A 20,141-nucleotide genomic window follows, 5' to 3' on the forward strand; every position below is an offset into this window, starting at 1 on the left:
CTTCCGCCACCCCACCCTCCCCTGGCAATTTATATTTGTAAGCATTTCTCCGTTGCTAAAAGTTATATTGCTCACTTATTTTTGAAACCAAAACTACAATAAAATTCCATCCCCAACACTGCCACGTTTTTAATGAAAAAAGCAAATTGTATTGTTCTCGAAGAAATTTTGATAAAATGATATGTAAGAAATAATTAGAAGTTCAGCAGGTCCACAGACTCCTCCAGTGACGGTTTCACAAAGTCGAGCTGGTAGGGCAACGCTTCCCTTGGCTGCAACTCCCTCACTGTTTCAGTGCCTGCTGGAAAAGTGGTTCCACAGGGTGATCTGGCTCCGCTTTTTGTGATGTAGGAGGCCAGACACCCCAACATTTCCTGTAGTACCAGCCTAAGTTTGCATAATACTTCCAGTATTTAATGCTCACCCCGGCTAATGTAGTAAGCAGAGCAGATGGGAGGACTTTGTTCAAGATCATAGGCTTATCCAGGGTGTAAACAAGGATATTATTTGGTCTCAAAAATAAACACTTCCTAGAGTTGGTTCGCTTTTCCCCCATCCCCGACCTAGCAAGGAGGCTTCAACTCTCTCTGCCCAGTAGATCCTTATCTAGGGAGCAGAGATCTCCCAACCTTCAAATGTCCTCGGCCACACCGCCACTTACTAGTTAGGGTCATTTCAGTCCCGATGGCAGGGCACATAGACTGCCCTGACCAAGGGGGCCCAGTGAGCGTGGCCCGCTGGCTCCGTGGCCCGCGGGGCTCACTGCCCATCAGTCCCGTGGCTGCCGCTCTCTGGGGCGTCCCCGCTCTCCAGCAACACTGCGGCGAGGAGGAAGCCGCCTGGGCGAGGTGCAGAGGGCTAGCGATCCTAAGGACCGGCTGTGCGCGACCACGGACTAGCCGTGCCGTCAGAGGGCCGTCCTCCGCTATCCCAGAGTTCCCCGGTTCCCGGAAGTGCCCGGCTCTCCGGAAGTGCCGGGCTAGCTGTGGGAGTAGCGGCTTGCCCGAGCGCTGTCCCTGCGGGGTTGCCGTTCTAGGGTCTTGGTGACAGCGCAGGTGCAGGGTTGGAGCAGGCGTCAGAGACTGAGCGGCGGGATGATGGAGGAGGAGGAACTGGAGTTTGTGGAGGAGCTGGAGGCGGTGCTGCAGCTCACGCCAGAGGTGCAGCTAGCCATCGAGCAGGTACGCTCTCCACCCCCTCGGGAGGAAACTGCGGAGGAGGGGTCGGCTCGGGGCTGGGCCGGACCCACCCTTCCAGCTGGAAAGGTGGCGGCCCGGCGCGCAGAGCGCACGTCTGGATGGTGGTGAAGGTGGGAATGGGTTTCTCAGCGTGGCGGCTGAAAGCGCCTTCTTGAGGCTGTGTTTGTCTTTGGAGGTTGTCACGCCCTGCTGGGTTTGGGCAGAGATGCTGCGCTCTAAACGGGGTGAACCTAGGAGGAGCCCTGTGGCTGGGGAATTCAGGTTATGGGAGATTATGAGACCTTATCCATTTTTCCCGGCTATCGCTGTTTCTCCCGTTTCTCAATTTAAGCTCTTGGAGTGGTTTGGAATTGATAGCGGGAGACTGTCATTGCTTCAGAAGCAAAAGTGTGTGTGTACATGACACAGCTGGAGTGGGAAGAGGAAACCTCAGTTGAGAATTGCCTCCATCCAGTTGGCCCACGGGCAAATCTGGGACATTTTCGTGATTGATGCTGTAGAATGGCCCAGCCCACTGTGGGAGGTACCACCCCTGGGCAGCAGGTCCTGGGTCGTATAGAAAAGTAAGTTGAGCAAGCCATGGAAAGCAAGCCAGTAAGCAGTGTTTCTTCACGGTTTCTGCCCCGGTCCCTGCCTTGGCCTACCCTGATAATACACTCTTTACTTCCCAGGTTGCTTTTGCTCATGCTGTGTTCCCCTAATTAAAAGCCAGTGAGATGGTTCCCTGGGTGAAGGCACTTTGCCACCAAGCCTGAGTCTGTTCCCCAGGACCAGCAAAGTAGAGGGAGAAAACTGCTTCTGACCTCTGCACACCTTCTCCCCTCAGTACATACACCGGTCACACACACATAAGTGCAGTAAAAATCTTAAAAAGTTGAGAATATTCCCAAAACTGGGTTACACTGGAGAATATTCCTAAGGGTCCTCTCTTCCGAACAAGAAGGTTTTTGTTGACTAAATTCCCTTGTCAACTATATTAAAATTTATGGTAATGATATTAGAAGGAATTGTTTATACAACCTGTGTGGGGTTTTGTTCTTGATGAAGGGAGGAAGATACTCCTTAAAGGAATCGACCTGGGGTTATGATGTAAGAAAAAGCACACTAGGCGCCAGGGATACGGCTCAGTGGTAAAGCACTTACCTCACGTGTCTGAGGGTCTGGGCTCAACCCCAGTACTAGTGGAAAAGAAAGAGAAAAGAGTGCCTCATGTAATGACTATCGGGACGTTTGCCCAAGTGAAATATTAGTTCATTTCTAGACCATTAATACTTTTTTATTTATGTTTTCAAGACAGGGTTTCTCTGTGTAGCCCTGGCTGTCCTGGACTCACTCTGTAGACCAGGCTGGCCTCAAACTCACAGAGACCCACCTGCCCTGGCCTCCTGATTTTTGAAGTAAAAGGCCTGTACCACCATGCCTAGCTCCAGCATTAGTACTTAATCTTGAGTCTGCCACTGTCCTAAGTAATGTGCTTGCATTGTCCCACTTACAGATTTTCTCTGTGTGGTTTTGGGGGATGCTAGCCTTTCCCCAAGGCTGACAGCCCACTGGGTAACACTTGGGAGTGCTGGCGTCATGCTTTTCCAGTATCTGCTTCCTTCAGCTGGAAAATGCCCACATTCCAGTTGCACTTTAGACTCCCTGGGTTCAGATGGAGTAAACAATACAGTAAAAAACTGTTTGGGTTGGAAATGTCAAAAGGTCACATTGTTGTTATTATCACATGTTATAATACACTTTCTAGGTTTTCAAGGTTCAGCCAGCAAACACCTGATGTCATGATGAATGTAGGTTTTTTTTTATTTTAATAGTCCAATATCCTGTTTTATAAAGAGTATTGAGTTAAGGGCTAATGTAATAGAATCACGTTTTACCCTGAGGTAAGTTTCAGAGACATTGTATAAAGTGAGTACTCCCCTAGAAATTTCTTAACCTGCCTGTCAAGTACAGTGTCTAAACATCTATTGATAAGTCTAGTGTTTGCTTTGTTAAAACTGGTGCCAGGCATTCTCTTCAGAGGTGTCACTGGATGAAGTAGGCTAGTCAAGGGCTATGTTGTGTGAAATCTGTTAATGCCTGGGATTACACTAGGAACAGGAAGAGAGGAATGAAGAAACTGGGTGAGGGAGGAAGTGGATAACTCACTTCCTCTTACCAGCTCACAGTGGCAGGCCCTGTTCCCCGAATGTTCTCTGCCAAGGGCATTTAATTGTGTAAAATGCTTATGCTTTTGAAAGAAAATAATATGCTTCACCTCTCGCTGACTTTGTCTCCACCTGCCCTATACATAATGGAAACCATAAACCTTTCTAATAGCTGTCCTGGACTTGATTTGTAGACCAGGCTGGCCTTGAATTTACTGCAATTCACCTGCCACTGCCTGGGATTAAAGGTGTGGTGGGATTAAAGGTGTGAACTACCAGGCCTGGCTCCGGTTGTAACTATTGAGGGAACTTAGTTATCTTTCTCAGAAGAGTTTTCTTTTGTTAACCTGAATGCCAGTTTCACTTTTTTTTTTTTATACTATCTGACGCATAAAGAGTCCTTCAAAGCAAGCTGAGTTGCAGGTTAGCCTGAGCTATATATTAAGATAATCTTTCAAAAAAAAAAAAAAAAAACCCCAAACAACATCAGAAAACAGTGTCCGCAGGTCCGCCCTCTCTCTGAAGACCTGGAAGACTCTTGCTCTTCTTGCTTCTACAATTAAACCACTTAGTGGCTTGCAGATGTTCCCATCCCAAGTCCCTCTTCTTATGGCTTTCCTCTCCTGTCTCCTTGATTCCTGTGCTCCAGCACCTAATTATTTCCTTGAGTATCCATTATGTGTGAAGTATTGTAAAATGAAAAAAGAAAGTTGGAATTTTTCTGCTGCTAGTTTATTTTATCTTCAAGAGCCACTGTCTAATACAAATTGAGTCTTGAATTCCTATTTCATAATTTTATTTCCTTGTTTTGGTGTCATTCTGTGTGTGTACATGCTGTGATGTGTGGGGGCACCTGCCGCAGCGTGTATGTGGAAGTCAGGGGACACTGTGAAGTTGGAGTCTGGGGATCCAACTCAGGTGGCTAGGCTTGCATGACAAGGAGTCATGCCCTCGAGTCATCCTGCTGGTTCTATTTCTTCTAACTGGAAGAAAACCCAAAAAGCTGTAGAGGAATTTTAATTCAGAACTCTCTGTCCTCGAAAGAGATCACATCCAAAGGCCTTCTAGATCTGTGTGACCTGGCTGGAATACAAACATGTCTTTAATCCAGGAGACAGAGGCAAGCAGTTCTGAGCTCAGGGTCAGCCTTGTATCAAGCAATTATCAGATAAAGAAAAGCTTAGGTCCAGGCGTGGTGGTACATGCCTTTATCCCAAACAATGAAGGTAAAGCCAGTTTGTAGAAGAAAGCACCCATGTTTGAAAGTGATGTTTAATTGAGCGGCAGAAACAGTGACAAATCAGAGAAGATTTGACAGAATAGGGTACGCCCATCTCTCAAGAGAGAGGAAAAGGAAGCAACTGAATGGGCAATGCAGAGAGAGCAGAGGTGGCAGTTTTACAGGGATAGGTTTCAGGAAGAGAACTCAGGTGAAGACGGAGAATGCCAGAGAATGGGAAGGAGCCAAGAGATTAGAGCAGATTGCTGGATTAGTTTGAGTCCAAGCAGAGCAATTAAGGGGGTGGGAGAAGAGCCAGAATGAATAAGTTAGTTGGGAGAGGAGTTTAGGCAGAACAGCTGAGCTGAACAGCCAGCCCAGAGCTCAGTAAGAACAAGAAAGTGAGTAAGCAGTAAGTCTCAGAGGCTGAAAACCTTCTAGACCTAGGTTAGATTGCTCGGAATCTAGAAGCTTCCACAACTAGGCCTAGGTTAGCAGACAGAGGCAGGAAGCCTTCAGAGACAACAATTGAACCAGGCCAATAAAAGTTTCTTTTACTAAAAGCCCCCAAACAGACCTTATACGTCAGTGGTGTCCAACACGATGCTTTAATGAATAACCCCTGTTTTCATGTAGGTATTTCCAAGCCAGGATCCTCTCGATCAAGCGGACTTCAATGCTGTTGAGTATATCAATACTCTGTTCCCAACAGAGCAGGTAAGTACACAGCTTTTGGAGTCCCTCAGCCTGGTGCCTTCTGCCTTTCCCTGCATGTCGTGATTGGTATGATAAACAAATGACAAGTTCAAGTCAGATTCCACTGTAACCAACTGTTCCAGTTAGGGAGCTGAGCTGGCATTATTTGGTGAGCATATTAGAAATTGTACCTTTAGTTTGTGAGAGGCTCCCTCACCCCTCACCGAACTTTTTGTTATAAATTGGGGTTTTATGACAAAGCGGGAACAGGGCAAGCAGGATAAACCCCAAGTTATAAAGCAGCTTTTAAAGAGTAAGGTTGTAGGCTTTTTATGTTTTCTTGTCGTGTGATGCCTAGATGGGGTTTCCTATAGTAATCCAGAGTTAGAAGCTGGAAAATTAGGGGACGGCCAGGTAGGTTCCTCCCCCTTTTCTACACAGAGTCTAATATAGCCCAGCGTGGCCTTCACTGTGCAGACAGCATGATCCTCCTGCCTCTGCCTCCTCAGTGCTAGGATGACGTGTGTGTGCCACCATGTCTGACTTTGGGTTTTTCACTAAGCAATGTTTACTGGGTACAGTGTGCTATCAGTCACTGACCTGGGCACAGGGATTCATCCTTGCCACGGAGGTGGGCCTGATCAGCAGACGGGATGCTATTGAATGCTATGAGGGAGATAGGGAAGGAAGACTGTGAAAAGACAAGAGGTTCCTTAGGAAAATTGGAACCCAGGACTTTCAGCCCGTTCTTGAAGGATTCATTTGTTCAGTCAGCCAGTCAAACTCACCTTGTTTGAAGGTGAAGTAACAAGTAAATTTCTGAATTGACAAGTGAATACTGCAGAATGCTCGGCCGGAGTGTAATAGGCATATTGGATACGGTGAGAGCAGGCTCAGGGGCTCTCCTGAGGAGGTAGCGTGGTCGGCCACAGAAGGATGATAAACTTTGGTTGTAGCCGGCTCCACTTGGTAACTCCACTTGGCACCTTTAGTCAGTGTTGCAAGGGGGAAGAGGAGCAGGTGTCAGGGTAAGATGGGTCAGGGTAGGGTCTGAGCAGTGTAGGCTGCTCGGTGGGTATTCACACGTGCTGTCCCCACCAGTGTCCACATCCTAGCAAACATACCTTCACACTGAACTTTACCAGTATCATCCCATCTGTTTCTGACTTTAACGTAAAGGCATCTCTTTTTGGTTTGTCTAGAGTAGCTTTTTAAAAAAACACATTACTTTAAAAAAAATAAAATTTGAAACATGTTGCACCGAGTGATTGTCTTTTTGGAGATTTTATGTGTTCATAGGCTTCATTGTTCAACATTTCTGTGAGAGGGGAGCTCGGGTAGCTAATAACAGGGATCTGGTAACACCTGGCGTAATGATGGCAGTTTGCCCATGTGAGTGTTTACTCCTCCTGTCTTGCTGTTTTCCTGTCTTAGCAAAAGCTGATTTGCTGGGCATGGTGAGGCACAGCTTTAATCCCAGCCCTTAGGAGGCAGGGGCAGGAAGATATCTGCAAGTTTGAGGCCAGCCTGGTCTACACAACAAGTTCCAGGACGTAGCAAGACCCTGTCTCAAAACAACAAACAACAAAACAAATGCCAATTCAAGTAAACAAATAAAAGAATCAGTGTTAGAAAATTATATAGGAAGCGACCAGGTTTTCACTTCTTTATGAAATTGTATACATACACCCAAACACACACAACCATTTATTTATTTATTTACTTATTTATTTATTTATGGTTTTTCAAGACAGGTTCTCTATGTAGTTTGGCTGTCCTGGACTTGCTTTGTAGACCAGGCTGGCCTCGATCTCACAGAGACCTGCCTGCCTCTGCCTTCCAAGTGCTGGGATTAAAGGCGTGTGCCACCACCAGCAGGTTTACACATACTTTTTTTTTTTTTTTTTTAAAGCATTTGTTATTCCCCAGATTCAGTTCTGTGTCTTGTCTGATCGTACTTCCACATCTGTGATAGTGTTCAGGAAAGTTTCCTACAATACGTACAATAAGTCAAGCATACGGGTCGTAGTTTATTTTCCTAGACTTGCACCTGGATCATCTACCAGCTCAGATTCCCACGGATCTTCATGGAAAAGCATTAGAAAGTGGTGGCCTAATCTACTAATCTTTACTTATTTATTTATTTTTGTTTTTTCCAAGACAAGGTTTCTCTGTGTAGCCCTGGCTGCCTTGGAACTCAATCAGTAGACCAGGCTGGCCTCAAACTCAGAGATCCGATTGCCTCTGCTTCCCAAGTGCTAGGTGTACAGGTGTGTGCTACCATACTTGGGCTAAACCAAGGTGTGTGTTTTTTTTTTATATGTATCTGAAGGTTTAGTGGCAGTGTAAGAGAGGCAATGAGGCTGAATTTCTCTTCAGTGGCTTGCATGTCTGTTGTGGGTTATTAATATTTATCATTGATTTATGTTTTAGTTAACCAGCAGTTATTCCTAAACCAGCTGTATAACCAAATCACCACACAGAGACTGGGCTTTATTTAATTAACCTAGAGCACAGTGCTGGGCAATAGTTACTCCATCCTAAACCTCCAAGCCCGCATAGTTTCATTCAGATTTCACCTGTTATACTTGCTTTTAGTCATGTGTTAGGTATGGGTCATTCCTCCTCATGGTTCCAAGTCCTGCCCTACCAACCTCTGTTCCCCTCTCTGGCTTCCTTCTCCTCCCCTCTGGACCAGGATGTCCTACCCTATTCTCCCCATTGCACAGCACTGGCTGGTTGTTTTATTGACAACACAGAACAAATGACGTGTTTGCACAAACTTGAGACAGGTGGTGCTTAAAATAAGCATCACAATGCAGTATCCGATTGAAACCAGATGGTGGGGTAGAGAAATCAGCATTTGAATGAACAAGGGTAAATTACATACATCCCACAAGAATATTATACCAACACATGTCTGTGAGTGCTGTGGCTGGAGTAGGGGCCACGAATCCTCAGATGTCCCTTCTTCATCAGGTAGGAGTCCGGGGGATGTCAGCTCTCTGTACGTAGCAGAGTTTCTTTTGCAGTGCTAACAGTAATCTGGGAGACATTTTCCATTTCTTAGCAGGTAATTAAAGAAAATCATTTGTCGTGTCGTTGGAGGCTTGAGAGGACATGCTAGGAAATTTATGAAAATCAGTACAGTCCTAGTCTGGGAGTGCAGGACCAGCCTGGGCAACCAGGCAAGACTCCTAGCTCGAGGGAAAAAAGACTGGAGCTACAGCTCATTGGCAGAGCATTTGTGTAGTATTGAAAGTGAGGCTAAAGGCTAAAGTTCTAATGAAAAGGAAAGTGGGCAAAGAAATGCATATAATCAAGAAATTTGGGGGGAGAAAAGAGCCTAGCTGAGCATGGTGTCACCTGTAATCCCAGCACTTGGAGGCAGGAGGATCCGGAGGTCAGCCTAGTGCTGGATCCTGAGAGAGTATAAGACCAGTGTGGCCTGCTTGAGACACTCAGAATTACACAAAGAAGGTACTGGAGAGATGGCTCAGTAGTTACAACACTCAGGGCCACACAGAGAAACTCAGACAAAACCAAACAACAACAACAACCCCCACCTAAATAAACAAACATTTTGACTTGCAAACTCTTCTGTAGGAGGGTCATGAATTTAAGGCCAGTCTTGTCTAAAAAATAAATACCAAAAAAAAAAAAAAAAAGTCTACTGACCTTCGAGGTGCCCTGGGTCTTTATTAAGTAGAAAGAGAGAACAAACGGCCAACTCCAGGTGACAAATTACCCAGTCCGTTCTTAAAAAAGCATGTCCCTTCATAGAAGAAGGGTAGAGGGTGACCAGCTGTTACACTGCTTGAGAACGTGTTATTGTTACGGGTTCAGGAAGAGCTGTACACTGACCACACCAACACCAGACTCAGACTGATGTAAACTTACTGAATGCTGAACAAAATCTGACCTTTCAGGGCCATAATCTGGACTCAGGAGTCAGACTGTTATGCGGGTCTGTTTCTAAGGCAGGTTTTTTATACAAAAAAAAAACCCTGGTAACCAGGTAACCAGGTATAGGAAGTGATAGCGGGCAGCATTGCATCATTTTGACTAACTACACATAATCTCTTTTCTTCCAAGTGTATTATAGTGTGTCTAGGTAGCTAGACAAAGTGCTTTAAGCTGATTGGCTGGGATATAGGATCCTAGGGGTAAGGAACATAGCAGGATGTTGCAGTCTAACTCAAGCTGAACATGCACTTGTCACCTGTTTGATTCTAAGCAGCAAGTGTTGAACGGTTGTATCCTGGTCTCAGGCACACTGGCCTGAGAACCTGAGCTTAATTTCACCTTATAATCCAAGTGGAGACTTGGAGGCAAAATGGCCTCTGCTATGCTAAAGGCAACAGCAGGTGTTAACAGAGGAGCCGCAGTTACCTAGCTAAAGGAGGTCTCAACAGAGGGACTGTAGAGTTTAAGTGGAGTAGATATTTTTTTTTATGCTGGATTCTCTCTGATCAGCATGACGGATTATGAAGGAAATCCTTTTCAACAGTTACAGCATTTAGCAGTACAATCCCATCACAACCAGAGCAGATGAGTGGGCACCAAAGAGATGTACCAGGCAGCAACGTGTCTGGTTGCTGGATTCTTACAGGGCCTCCTTCCTACTTCAAGGAAGACTCCCAAGTCACAGGCTGCACTGAGCGAATGGGCTGTGTCCGCCCCGTCAGATGCAGGTGTAGAGGGGCTCAGCCATTGCAGAGGTAGCCAGGCTGGGCATGCGGCTCTGCGATAGAACATTGGCCGCGCGCGCCAGGCCCCAGCTCTTTAAAACAAGTCAAGAGATGGACAAAACAAACCAAAAACCAAAAGAGCACAACTTTACCCAAAGGCCTTTCCTGCCAGAACCTACTTTCTGAACTTTTAAAAAGATGTTATGAGTACTCTATTTGCATGTGTGCCTGCTGGACAGAACAGGGCATCAGATCCCATTGTAGATGGTTGTGAGCCATGATGTGGTTACTGAGAATTGAACTCAGGATCTCTGGAAGAGCTCTTAATCTCTGAGCCACCTTCCTAGCCCCTCACCCCCACTCCCTACTTCTTGAATTTTAACCTGGAGGAGGATGGTAGTGTGCCTCTTATGGCTCAGGGGATTAAGGAAAAGAATTTCAGTGAAGTGATCACATTAAATGTTAGAACCCTTTCCCTTGCGCTTGTCCAACAGAAAAGCTGTAAATCTATCAGCTAATTAAGTGTCTGTGTGTATATATGTCTGTGTGTGATTGTCTGTTGGTGTGTATGTGAGTGTGTGTGAAAGTGTGTCTTAGTGTTTGTATGTGCCTTTGTGTGTGTCTTTGAATTTGTGTGTGAATGTGTCTGTGTGTGTCTTTGAGTTTGTGTGTGACTGTATGGGTGTGTCTGTGTTTGTATGTGTGCCAGGGACTGGATCTAGAGCGTCATGCATGCTATGCAAGTGCTCTACCACTGAGCTATGTTGTGAGTCCTTTCTGTTCCTTTAACCTTATTCTTGGGCTGCCAGGCATCTGTTATCTCCCAGCCTGCCTGTCCAGTGTCTCTAGGGTGGCAGAAGGGCCATCAGAGAAATATTCCCTTAGGCCCTAATCCTTTAAAAATTTTTTCTGTCAGTGGGCCTTGTCTCCAGGTCTTTGCCATTTTATATGTTCGCGTGTGCAGGCATGTTGTGCCATGGTGTGCTTGAGGACACAGCCAGAGGACAGCTGTTGGAGCTTGTTCTCTCCATCTGCTGTGGGTTCTGAGAATCAGGCTCATCAGGCTTGCACAGCGACTACCTGCTGAGCCACCCAGGGTCCTCTCTGACTTTTAGAGTGCAGTTGCATAGCTGTATAATTACGGTGGGTGATTATTAGATTCAATGCTGTGTGCACACACCTTTATCCCAGCCCGCAGGAAGCAGACGCCAGCTTGGCTAGATAGAGAGCGAGTTCCAGCATAGCCATGGCAGAGAAACCCTGTCTCAAAAAAACAAAAAAGGAAGGAAGGAAGAAGGAAAATAAAGTGGTTTAATCAAGACTTTCCTGTCTAGAGATAATTCTTAAAATTGATAATTGATATGGCCACTGTGATGCAGTATTGCCTGGTGTGCAGTGGCCTCCGAGGCTTGTGAGTGAGAAGGCATGGTGCAGCAACCTTGGATGTGCTCTTTACTCAGACCGTCTGAAGCTGGCTTGGAGCCCTGGCCTCTGCGAAAGAGGAGCTGCAGCCAGGTGGCACAGGGCAAGCAGAAGCCTGCATTTCATTGCACACTCTTAGTGTCTAGATTTCTGTTCGGATATAAGTTTTAACAATTTTAAATACTTATAAATATTTTATATTTGTAATTAAAACAATCTTATAGTGTATAATTTATATGCTATACACATAATTATATGTAAGTGTCTAAATCATATTATCTAGATAGTGCACCTGATTTAGAAAGGTGTGGATACAAAACAGAATTCCTGGCTGTCTTCATTCAGATTGCTCAAAAACTTTTTTTTTTTTTGGTTTTTCAAGACAGGATTTCTTTGTGTAGCCCTGGCTGTCCTGGAACTCACTCTGTAGATCAGGCTGGCCTTGAACTCAGAGATCCCTTCTGCCTCCCAGGTGCTGGGATTAAAGGCAGCATGCTCCACCACCACACAGTCTTAAAACATTTTTTAAGCCAACGTGTGTGTGTGTGTGTACGTGTGTGTAAGTACTTGTAAGCGTGACAGAGAGGAGGACAGACGGCGGGAGGGACATGGGCTGGTGAAGCCTCAACAAGTAAAGGCATCTGCCACTAAGGCTGAGAACCTGAGTTCAATCCCCAGGAGCCCTGTAAAGGGAAAGAACCAGTTCCTACAGGCTGTCTTTTTTGACCTTGATCCTCACGTCATGGTACTTGTGCACGAATATGCACACACACATACACACACACACACACATACACACATAAATGAAATGTAGTAAAATTTTTATTTTTTATTTATGCAGATATGTGTGTTTATATCTGTGTGTACCGTGTGTGTCCGGGTGCCTGCAGTGGCCAGGAAGGTTGTGAGATCTCCTTGAGCTGAGTTTGCAGGCAGCTGTGAGATGCCTGACTTGGGTGCTGGGAGCTGAATTCAAGTCCTCAGAAAGAACATCGGTGCACTTAACTGCGCGTCTCTGCCTATCTCTCCACCCCCCCCCATGATTTTTTTTAAACACTACAGATAGCTGGGCATGGTGGTGCACACCTTTAACCTCAGCACTCAGGAGGCAGAGGCAGGTGGACCTCCTGAGTTCAACCTGGTCTACAAAGTAAGTTCCAGGACAGCCAGGGCTACACAGAGAATCGCTATCTCAAAACAACAGTGCACACAACAATAACACCAACACCATACATACACACACACACACACACAAACACGTAGTCATGACTGTTGTTTGAGAGTGGGTTCCAGCAGTTAGTAGGCCAGGAACTGTCACGCCAGCCTTTCTTAGAAACTGGGTGTTCGAACAGCTGCCCTCCAGAGTTGGCAGTGGCAGAGTGGGCCAGCCCAAGGGCCTGGACAGCTCCCTGGCTGTTCCTTCATGGGTGGTTTAAATCACATCCAGTCCAGTTTTTAAGGGACTAACCTAAAAGAGTAGCATTAAATTCACTCCTATTGAATTGGATTTTCCCATCAAATTAGCTTCTCTTCTGAATTTCACCTTCACCTCTAGCTGACTATTCTTGGGTTTCTGAAAATTTGAAGTAAACCTTGGCTTAAAAGGAGAGATGTGAACAGGCTAGTGTGGCAACTCAGGTCTTTTTCCTGGAAAGTTTCTGGCTTCCTTCTGTCAGCTGAGAGCCAGAAGCATTTCTAAAGAGTTCCTTCTGAGAAAAAGAACTGTTGGGGAAGAGGCAAGAATGAGAAAGTGACCATCCTTCCCATCTTCCACCAGGGGGCACCATTTCACCATACTTTCGCTCTAGGTCCGTTTGGTTGTGAGTAGGTTGTGCTATTCTGTGACAGTCAGAGTAGATGAGTTAAAATACAGGCAGATCCTCAGAGGTAAAAAGAAGAGACATTTCCAGCCACTGGCACGTTAGCAGTGTATGGTCTTCCAGACACCTTCCTAATACATCCGCATCCATAAAAGTTACCTTTTTTGCTTGGGGAAGGGTAAGGTGTTTAGACAGGTACGTAGTTTTTGTTTGTTTGTTTGTTTGTTTTTGTTTTTAATTCTTTTCGTTTTTTTTTTTTTTTTTTTTTTTTGCGATAGGATTTCTCTTGCAGTCCTGGCTGTTCTGGAACTCATTCTGTAGACCAGGTTATCCTTGAACTCAGATCTATCTGCCTCTGCTTAGAGTGTTAGGTTAAAGGTGTCTGCCCCATGCCTGGTTTTGGTGTGTGTGTGTGTGTGTGTGTGTGTGTTTGTGTGTTTGTGTTTTTCCGAGAAAGGGTCTCAGTAAGTAGACTTCCCTCAGAGTTTCCATCTTTCTTCCTCAAACTCCTGAGTGCTGGGATTACAGGCCTGTAGCATTCTGCCTCAGCAGCCTGGTGGTTTCTCAGTTAAGGCACTGTCACTCAAGTAGGACCTTGAGGACTAGCACAATGTCCCCACAGGGCCTTTTTGGCTTTTGTCAGTCATGGCTTCCTCAGAGCCATTGTTCCGGCTCCAGGGTGAGCAGTGCTTTCACCTGTCTGGAACCATGTCAGTGGGGTTGTGCAGAGCCTTGCTCCTGGCGCTCCCCAGCAGTGTGAGTGAGAATTAGGCGTTTTGATATGGCTGTATTCATTCGTCCCATTTCTCTTCGTAGTTTATTTTATGATTTTGCCATGGTCTTTTTTTCTTTTTTTGGGACAGGATGTCACTTTGTAGTGCTGGCTGGCCTGCCTTGAACTGAAGAGAGCCCCTGGCCCTGCCTCTGACTGCTGGAACTAAAAGAGTGCACCACTGCACACACTCCATTACCTTATATGTTATGTGGTAGCAGACATCTTTAAGACTTATAGCTCTTGCAGTGCCTGTCACAGCTTCCCAACTCTGCCACTGTAGTACCCCAGCCGCCGTAGACATGGAGGTTGTCTCACGTGGCTGCGTTCCAATAAGGCTTCAAAGGAGAATGGGTGTATTTGTCAACTACTGCTGAGTTTGTAAAGGAGCCAGCCTGGGAAGCTGCTGCAGGACTCACTGCTGAGGGAAAGTGTGGAGAGCAGGTTTGGAGTCTGAGCACCGTGTAGATGATGCTTGGCATGGCGGCTTGCCTCCAGCCTCGGCACTCAGAAGTGTAGCCGGGTCTTCAGAGCAAGCTGGCAGGAGAGACAGGTGACTCAGCGAGCTCTGGGTCTGAGAGAGCGTGCTTAACGCATAAGGTGAGAGCGACGAGCAGGACTCCTGGTGTCGCCCTCTGGCCTGTGCACATCTGGGTCCTCAGGAATATGCAAACATTACATCTTGTGCACATGTACTCGCAAGACCAAGACATTTTGTAAAAATATGATGATTTTTAAAAGAATTAAATGTGGTATCAAGATTAAACTACTTAAGGTGTCTTAAACAGCCCTTTAGTGCAAAAGAAAGAGAATTCCAAAAAGTGACGTAACAGCCAGCATTCTGTCTTTCTTTATTGTAGTCTCTGGCAAACATAGATGATGTCGTGAACAAAATTAGACTGAAAATAAGGTAAGTAATGCTATATGAGTTTTAATGAAAGGAATATTGTTAATCTAGTCATATCTGAATAGCATCTTTTGACGAAAAAGCACTGAGATCACAAATTTAAAAATAATTCTTTTTTGTGAGTTTTCATGTAAACTCTGGCAAGGAGCTTAGTTCTTTGGCCAGTGTTTAGCTGTCCATACAAAAGGAAGGAAGCTGGAACAGTCTGTTAAAAAACAGTTATCAGAGCTGGGTGCAGTGGAACATGCCTATGATCCCAGCACTTGGGACGTAGAGCCAGGCGAATCTCAGAGTCTGAGAACAGCCTGGTCTACAAAGTGAGTCCAGGATAGCCAAGGCTACACAGGAAAACCCTGTCTAAAAAAACAAAACAAAACAAAACAAAAAAACCAGGACAGTTAGCAGGCAGGCTGTGGTGGTGCACATTTTTTAAATTATTCTTTTTAAAAAAGATTTATTTATTTTATGTATATGAGTACTCTGTCTGTATGTATACCTGCTTGCCAGAAGAGGGCATCAGATCCCAGTAGATGGTTGTGAGCCACCATGTGAGTGCTGAGAATCAAACTCAGGACCTCTAGAAGAGCAGACAGTGCTCTTAACTGCCAAGCCATGTCTCCAGTCTAGTGATGTACACTCTTAATCTCAGCACTCAGGAGTAGATGCAAGCAGATCTCTGGGTTTAGAGCCAGCCTGTTTTTATACAGTGAATTCCCAGCCAGATAGGGCTGTACATTGAGACCCTGTCCTAAGACAAAACAAAAACTCAGTTCATCAGGCCTGAGGAACTCCATAGAGTGTTAACCCAGCAAACATGAAGACCTAGATTCAATCCTACGCATGGCATAAACCCATAAAACCAGGTGTAGGTGCATATACCTGTAGTCTTAGTATGTGGGAGTGAGAGACAGGACAATCAGAAGTTCAAGGTCACCCTTGGCTACATGGTAAGTGTGAGACTTGCCTGGGACACATGAGACCCTATCAGAGAGAGAGAGAGAGAGAGAGAGAGAGAGAGAGAGAAAGAAACTTTCAAAGGAGGCACAAACCTTTCTACGATATTTTAATGGTTTATTCTTTAATATGCTTACCTTTTTTTGTTGTGCGGAGACCAGATATGGAGATGGGGTTATATCTGTTGGTTGACTGTAATTAACACATTGGATCTACAGGTTGACTTGAGTACGGCCCAGAATTAAACACTGTGGTTAACCCAGAGCCTGATTGTCCGTGTCATCATCAGGTGCTTCCTGCCCAGTGGCTCTGTTCTACCTTATCCATGTCACAGTTTATAAATTTGGTACCTAAAAGGTACTAAATAAATGTCTTTTCATTATGTAAGTAGCTTGACTCCATTGCTTCAGATTAATATGGGGATTTTGTGTGCTCTTCTCATCTTCCTTCCTTCCTTCCTTCCTTCCTTCCTTCCTTCCTTCCTTCCTTCCTTCCTTCTTCCCTCCCTCCCTCCCTCCCTCCCTCCCTCCCTCCCTCTCTCCCTCCCTCCCTTCCTTTCTCTTCCTCCCATCCTTTCCCTCCCTCCCTCCCTCCCTCCGTCTCTCCCTCCCTCCCTCCCTCCCTCCCTCTCTCCCTCTCTCCCTCCCTCCCTCCCTTCCTTTCTCTTCCTCCCATCCTTTCCCTCCCTCCCTCCCTTCCTCCGTCTCTCCTTCCCTCCCTCCCTCCCTCTTCCTTCCTTCCTTCCTTTCTTTTGAGACAGGGTCTCTCTGTGTAGCCTCTGGCTGTCCTGGAACTCACTATGTAGACCAGGCTAACTTCAAACTCAGAGATCTGCCCTCTTCTACCTCCAAAGTGATAGTATTGAAGGTGTGTGCCACCATGTTCAATTTGCTTTTACTTGATTTTTGGTGCGAAGACTCATTTTGAAAATGGAAAGTGTCCATTTTGAGTCCAGAAGATGAGTCCTCCACATTCTTTAGGCCTTTGAGTAGAGGGCACTGGCCCTTAGAGGTGTTGTCCCCCTGGTGCCTGAGGAAGCACAGAGGGAGCTAGAGAAGCTCAGGGGTTAAAAGCACTCGTTGCTCTTGCAGAGGACCCAGGCTCAGTTACCAGCACCCATGTGGTGACTCACAGCCTCCTGTAAGTAGTCCCAGGGGATCTGACACCGTCTTCTGAGCTCTGTAGGCACTAGGTATACATATGGTACACATACATACACTCAGACAAAACGTTCATACACATAAACTAATAAAATAAGTAAATCTTTAAAAACGCCAAACCAACCCACTGAACAAAAACCTCCTTGTTGTTTTGTTGGCTTCAGCCATAATAGCTCTAGAGGAGACCTCAAAGTTGCCAGAGTTTATATAGAAAGCAGAAACATCCTGGTAATCCAGAGAGCCCTGTCAGCTAGGTATTTCCTGCATTCTTGCTACCATACCGTAAATAGATCCTTCAAGTGCAAAACGAAGCTGACTGGTGGAAATTCCTCTGGTGGAGGCGCCATGCAATGGCCCTTGCTGAGCCCCAGAAAAAAGAGATGCCGGAAGCCATAGGTCTTCTCCTTCAGGCTGCACCCTCAGGACACAGAGAATAAGCATGGATTTCACAAATCACACTGGCTCCTTGACCCTTTTAAGGTCACCAAAATAAGGGTTTTGCAGTTGCTAATTTGAGTCCGCCAGCTCATTTCTGTAAAAATCTCTAATTTGTCACTGCTAATTTACCCCTGGAAACGTTTCCGTTTTATTGGGCCTTTCAGCCACTTCTGAATATTAGTTCTGGACATTTTTAAACAAGGTGACACCCACGTCTGCTCCGATGGCAGCCTCTTGTGTTTGTGCTCCCTGCTCTGAGGCCCGTTCTTCTGCCGCTCTGCGTGGTGGGGTTTCTGCACTAGATAGGTGCAACCTGCAGAAGCTGATGAGTGGATTGCTGATTTTGTGTTTCTCTTGGTCTACTCAGAATTGAGTTTACTTGAATGACTTGTATCCTATGATTTTTTTGCCAGGAGACTGGATGACAATATCCGGACTGTCGTGAGAGGCCAGACAAATGTGGGGCAGGATGGAAGGCAAGTAAGTGGCATATCCCTCTGCATTAGTTACAGTCCCCTTGTTGAGCCGAGTGTTTGCAAGTTGTTATCTGTTCCGATAGGAGGCATGAGGAAGCCACTCTACTATGATGGGGAAGTAGCTCCAGACCAGCCATGAGCTCTCACTCGCTGTCTTCCATGCCCACATCACGTGTTAACGCACAGCTCACCCAGGGCCGGCAACCTGTGGGCTACGATGAACTGGAGGGTTCTAGCTTTCACCATCTCAGGCGTGTCTTACGTCTGTGCCTAACTCAAATGTTGCCTTTTGTCTGGCAGCTTGGTAGTTGGGTTCACTTGGTAGTTTGATTGCTGCAGGAGACGCTGCTGTGAGGCTGCTCTGGTTCCTCACAGCTGCCCTGCCAGCCATCAGGACTGGGCTCACTTCAGTGTTGTATTGTTCTTCCCATCTCACTGTGGAGGGCTCCTGTGAGGGGTGAAGGCAAAGGAAGCCTGTGGAGATGTACTCTTCTGTGACTGAAGGGCACATGTTATCCGTTAGGCAGTTCCTTTTTTATTTGGATTCTGTTCTTCTGTATTCATTGTATTTCAGAGTGTGCCGTCTAACAGACTTGTTGAGTGTGCCATTCCCGCCTTCCCTTCTGCAGTCTCTAGACTCCCTTTCTGTTCTCTCAGGTCAGCAATGTGCTGTTGGGATGGCTTCAGTCCTTGCACTTGTCCTCTTTGGCTTTTTGCAGTGTTGGGGATCAAACCCAGGGCCTCGTGCAGTAGACAAGTGTTCCACGCTGCCCTGCAGGCCCAGCCCTGTGTGCTTCAGCAGTGTTAGCCAACCGAGTGCTGGGGTGGCAGGGGCAGCCTGCTGTGGCCGGCTCCCTGACAGCGTCAGTGCCACCAGCTTCTGAAAACTCTGTGCTGCTCGGCTTTAGAGTGTAAGGAGGGGTCTAATCCTAGGTAGAATCTTCCTCATCTGCCTCATCCCCATTCTGCCGCTAATGGCTCGCAAATGTCCACTCTTACATTTCTCAGTTTTATTTTTCCTGTAGTTGCTTTTCATTTATTTGTGTTTTTGTACTTGTTTTATTTTTATATGTTTGAGTGTTTTGCCTGCATGCATGTGCATCATGTGCTGGTGTGTATGTGGAGATTAGAAGAGAGTATCAAACCTCTTGGATCTGGGGTTACAGAGAGTCGTGAGCCGCCATATCAGTGCAAAGAACAGAACTCAGGTCCTCTATGAGGCAGTAAATGCTCCTAACTACTGAGCCATCTCTCCAGCCCCCTTCTTTGTGTTTTTGTGTTTGTGTGTGTGTATTAGTGCATGTGATGGTCAGAGATCTGAGTCAGGTGTTTGTTGTGGAGTCGCTTACTGAACCTAGAGCTCAGCAATTTGACTAAATTAGCCAGCAATCCCCCAAGGATCCTGCTTCCTTGTTGTACCTGCTTCCTTGTTGCTGGGATGGTGGGTGGGCACCCTGCACCTCGCTTTTACGCGGCTGCTAGGGCTTGAACTCAGGTCCTTGTGCTTGAGAATCAGCTATTTTACCGACTGAGCCATTGCCCCAGCTCCATTTTTAGTTTATCCAGCTCTACTTTCCAACATTCTATGGCCTTCATCCTTTTCACTCTTGATATACCCCTTCTGTTATCCGTTGGTGCCCAGTTTATCTTCGTCCCTTTGCTTATCACTGTGTTAGCTGTCAGCTCCTCAGACATCGTGTTTTCCTGGACTCTCACACAGTTATAGTTTGTTTTTTGTCTCCCAGGTCCCTCGTAAGCAGGACCTTAGAAATAACAAGGAGGAGTCTCCTGATTGAGTGACTAACTCCGCTTCTTATATCTAGTCCTGTCATTTGCCTCTTCAGAACACTCGGGGCCTTCTGATATGCTGAGTGAAGTCCATCGCATTCCCTTACTTGCTGCTCAGGGTTGCCGTCCGTGTTTCCAACTCTGTCTCTCTCGTTGTGCTGGCCACACAGAAAACTCTGCTCTGCCATATGCCCCATGCTCTCTCCATGCCTGTCTTTGTACCTGTATTAGTTATTTTATCATTGCTGTGACAAAATGCTCAACAAGAAGCAACTTAGGGGAGAGAGGGGTTATTCTGGCTTACTGTTGGAGGGGATACAGTCTGTCGTGACCCGGAGTGGTCACGTTGCCTCTACAGTCAGGAGGCAGGAAGAAGTGCTGCTGTTGAGTTCAGTTTCTTTTTTTCAGTGTAGGACCCCGGCCTGTGGAATTTAGGGTGGCTCTTCCTAGTT

General features: G+C 46.2%; 1 protein-coding gene across 1 annotated transcript in view; it reads left to right on the forward strand.

The window, feature by feature from the left end:
• Window positions 1–957: 957 nt before the first annotated feature.
• Window positions 958–20,141, forward strand: part of Vps53 (VPS53 subunit of GARP complex) — a 130,137-nt gene continuing 110,953 nt past the window's right edge. The window contains exons 1-4 of the mRNA XM_060387277.1: window positions 958–1,181; window positions 5,202–5,282; window positions 14,827–14,876; window positions 17,839–17,905. Of these exons, the coding sequence (XP_060243260.1) occupies window positions 1,095–1,181; window positions 5,202–5,282; window positions 14,827–14,876; window positions 17,839–17,905 (285 nt within the window). The 5' untranslated portion in view covers window positions 958–1,094. The remainder of the gene's footprint in view (window positions 1,182–5,201; window positions 5,283–14,826; window positions 14,877–17,838; window positions 17,906–20,141) is intronic.

The sequence above is a fragment of the Meriones unguiculatus genome, chromosome 7 (genome assembly GCF_030254825.1).
Source record: "Meriones unguiculatus strain TT.TT164.6M chromosome 7, Bangor_MerUng_6.1, whole genome shotgun sequence".
Lineage (NCBI taxonomy): Eukaryota > Metazoa > Chordata > Mammalia > Rodentia > Muridae > Meriones > Meriones unguiculatus.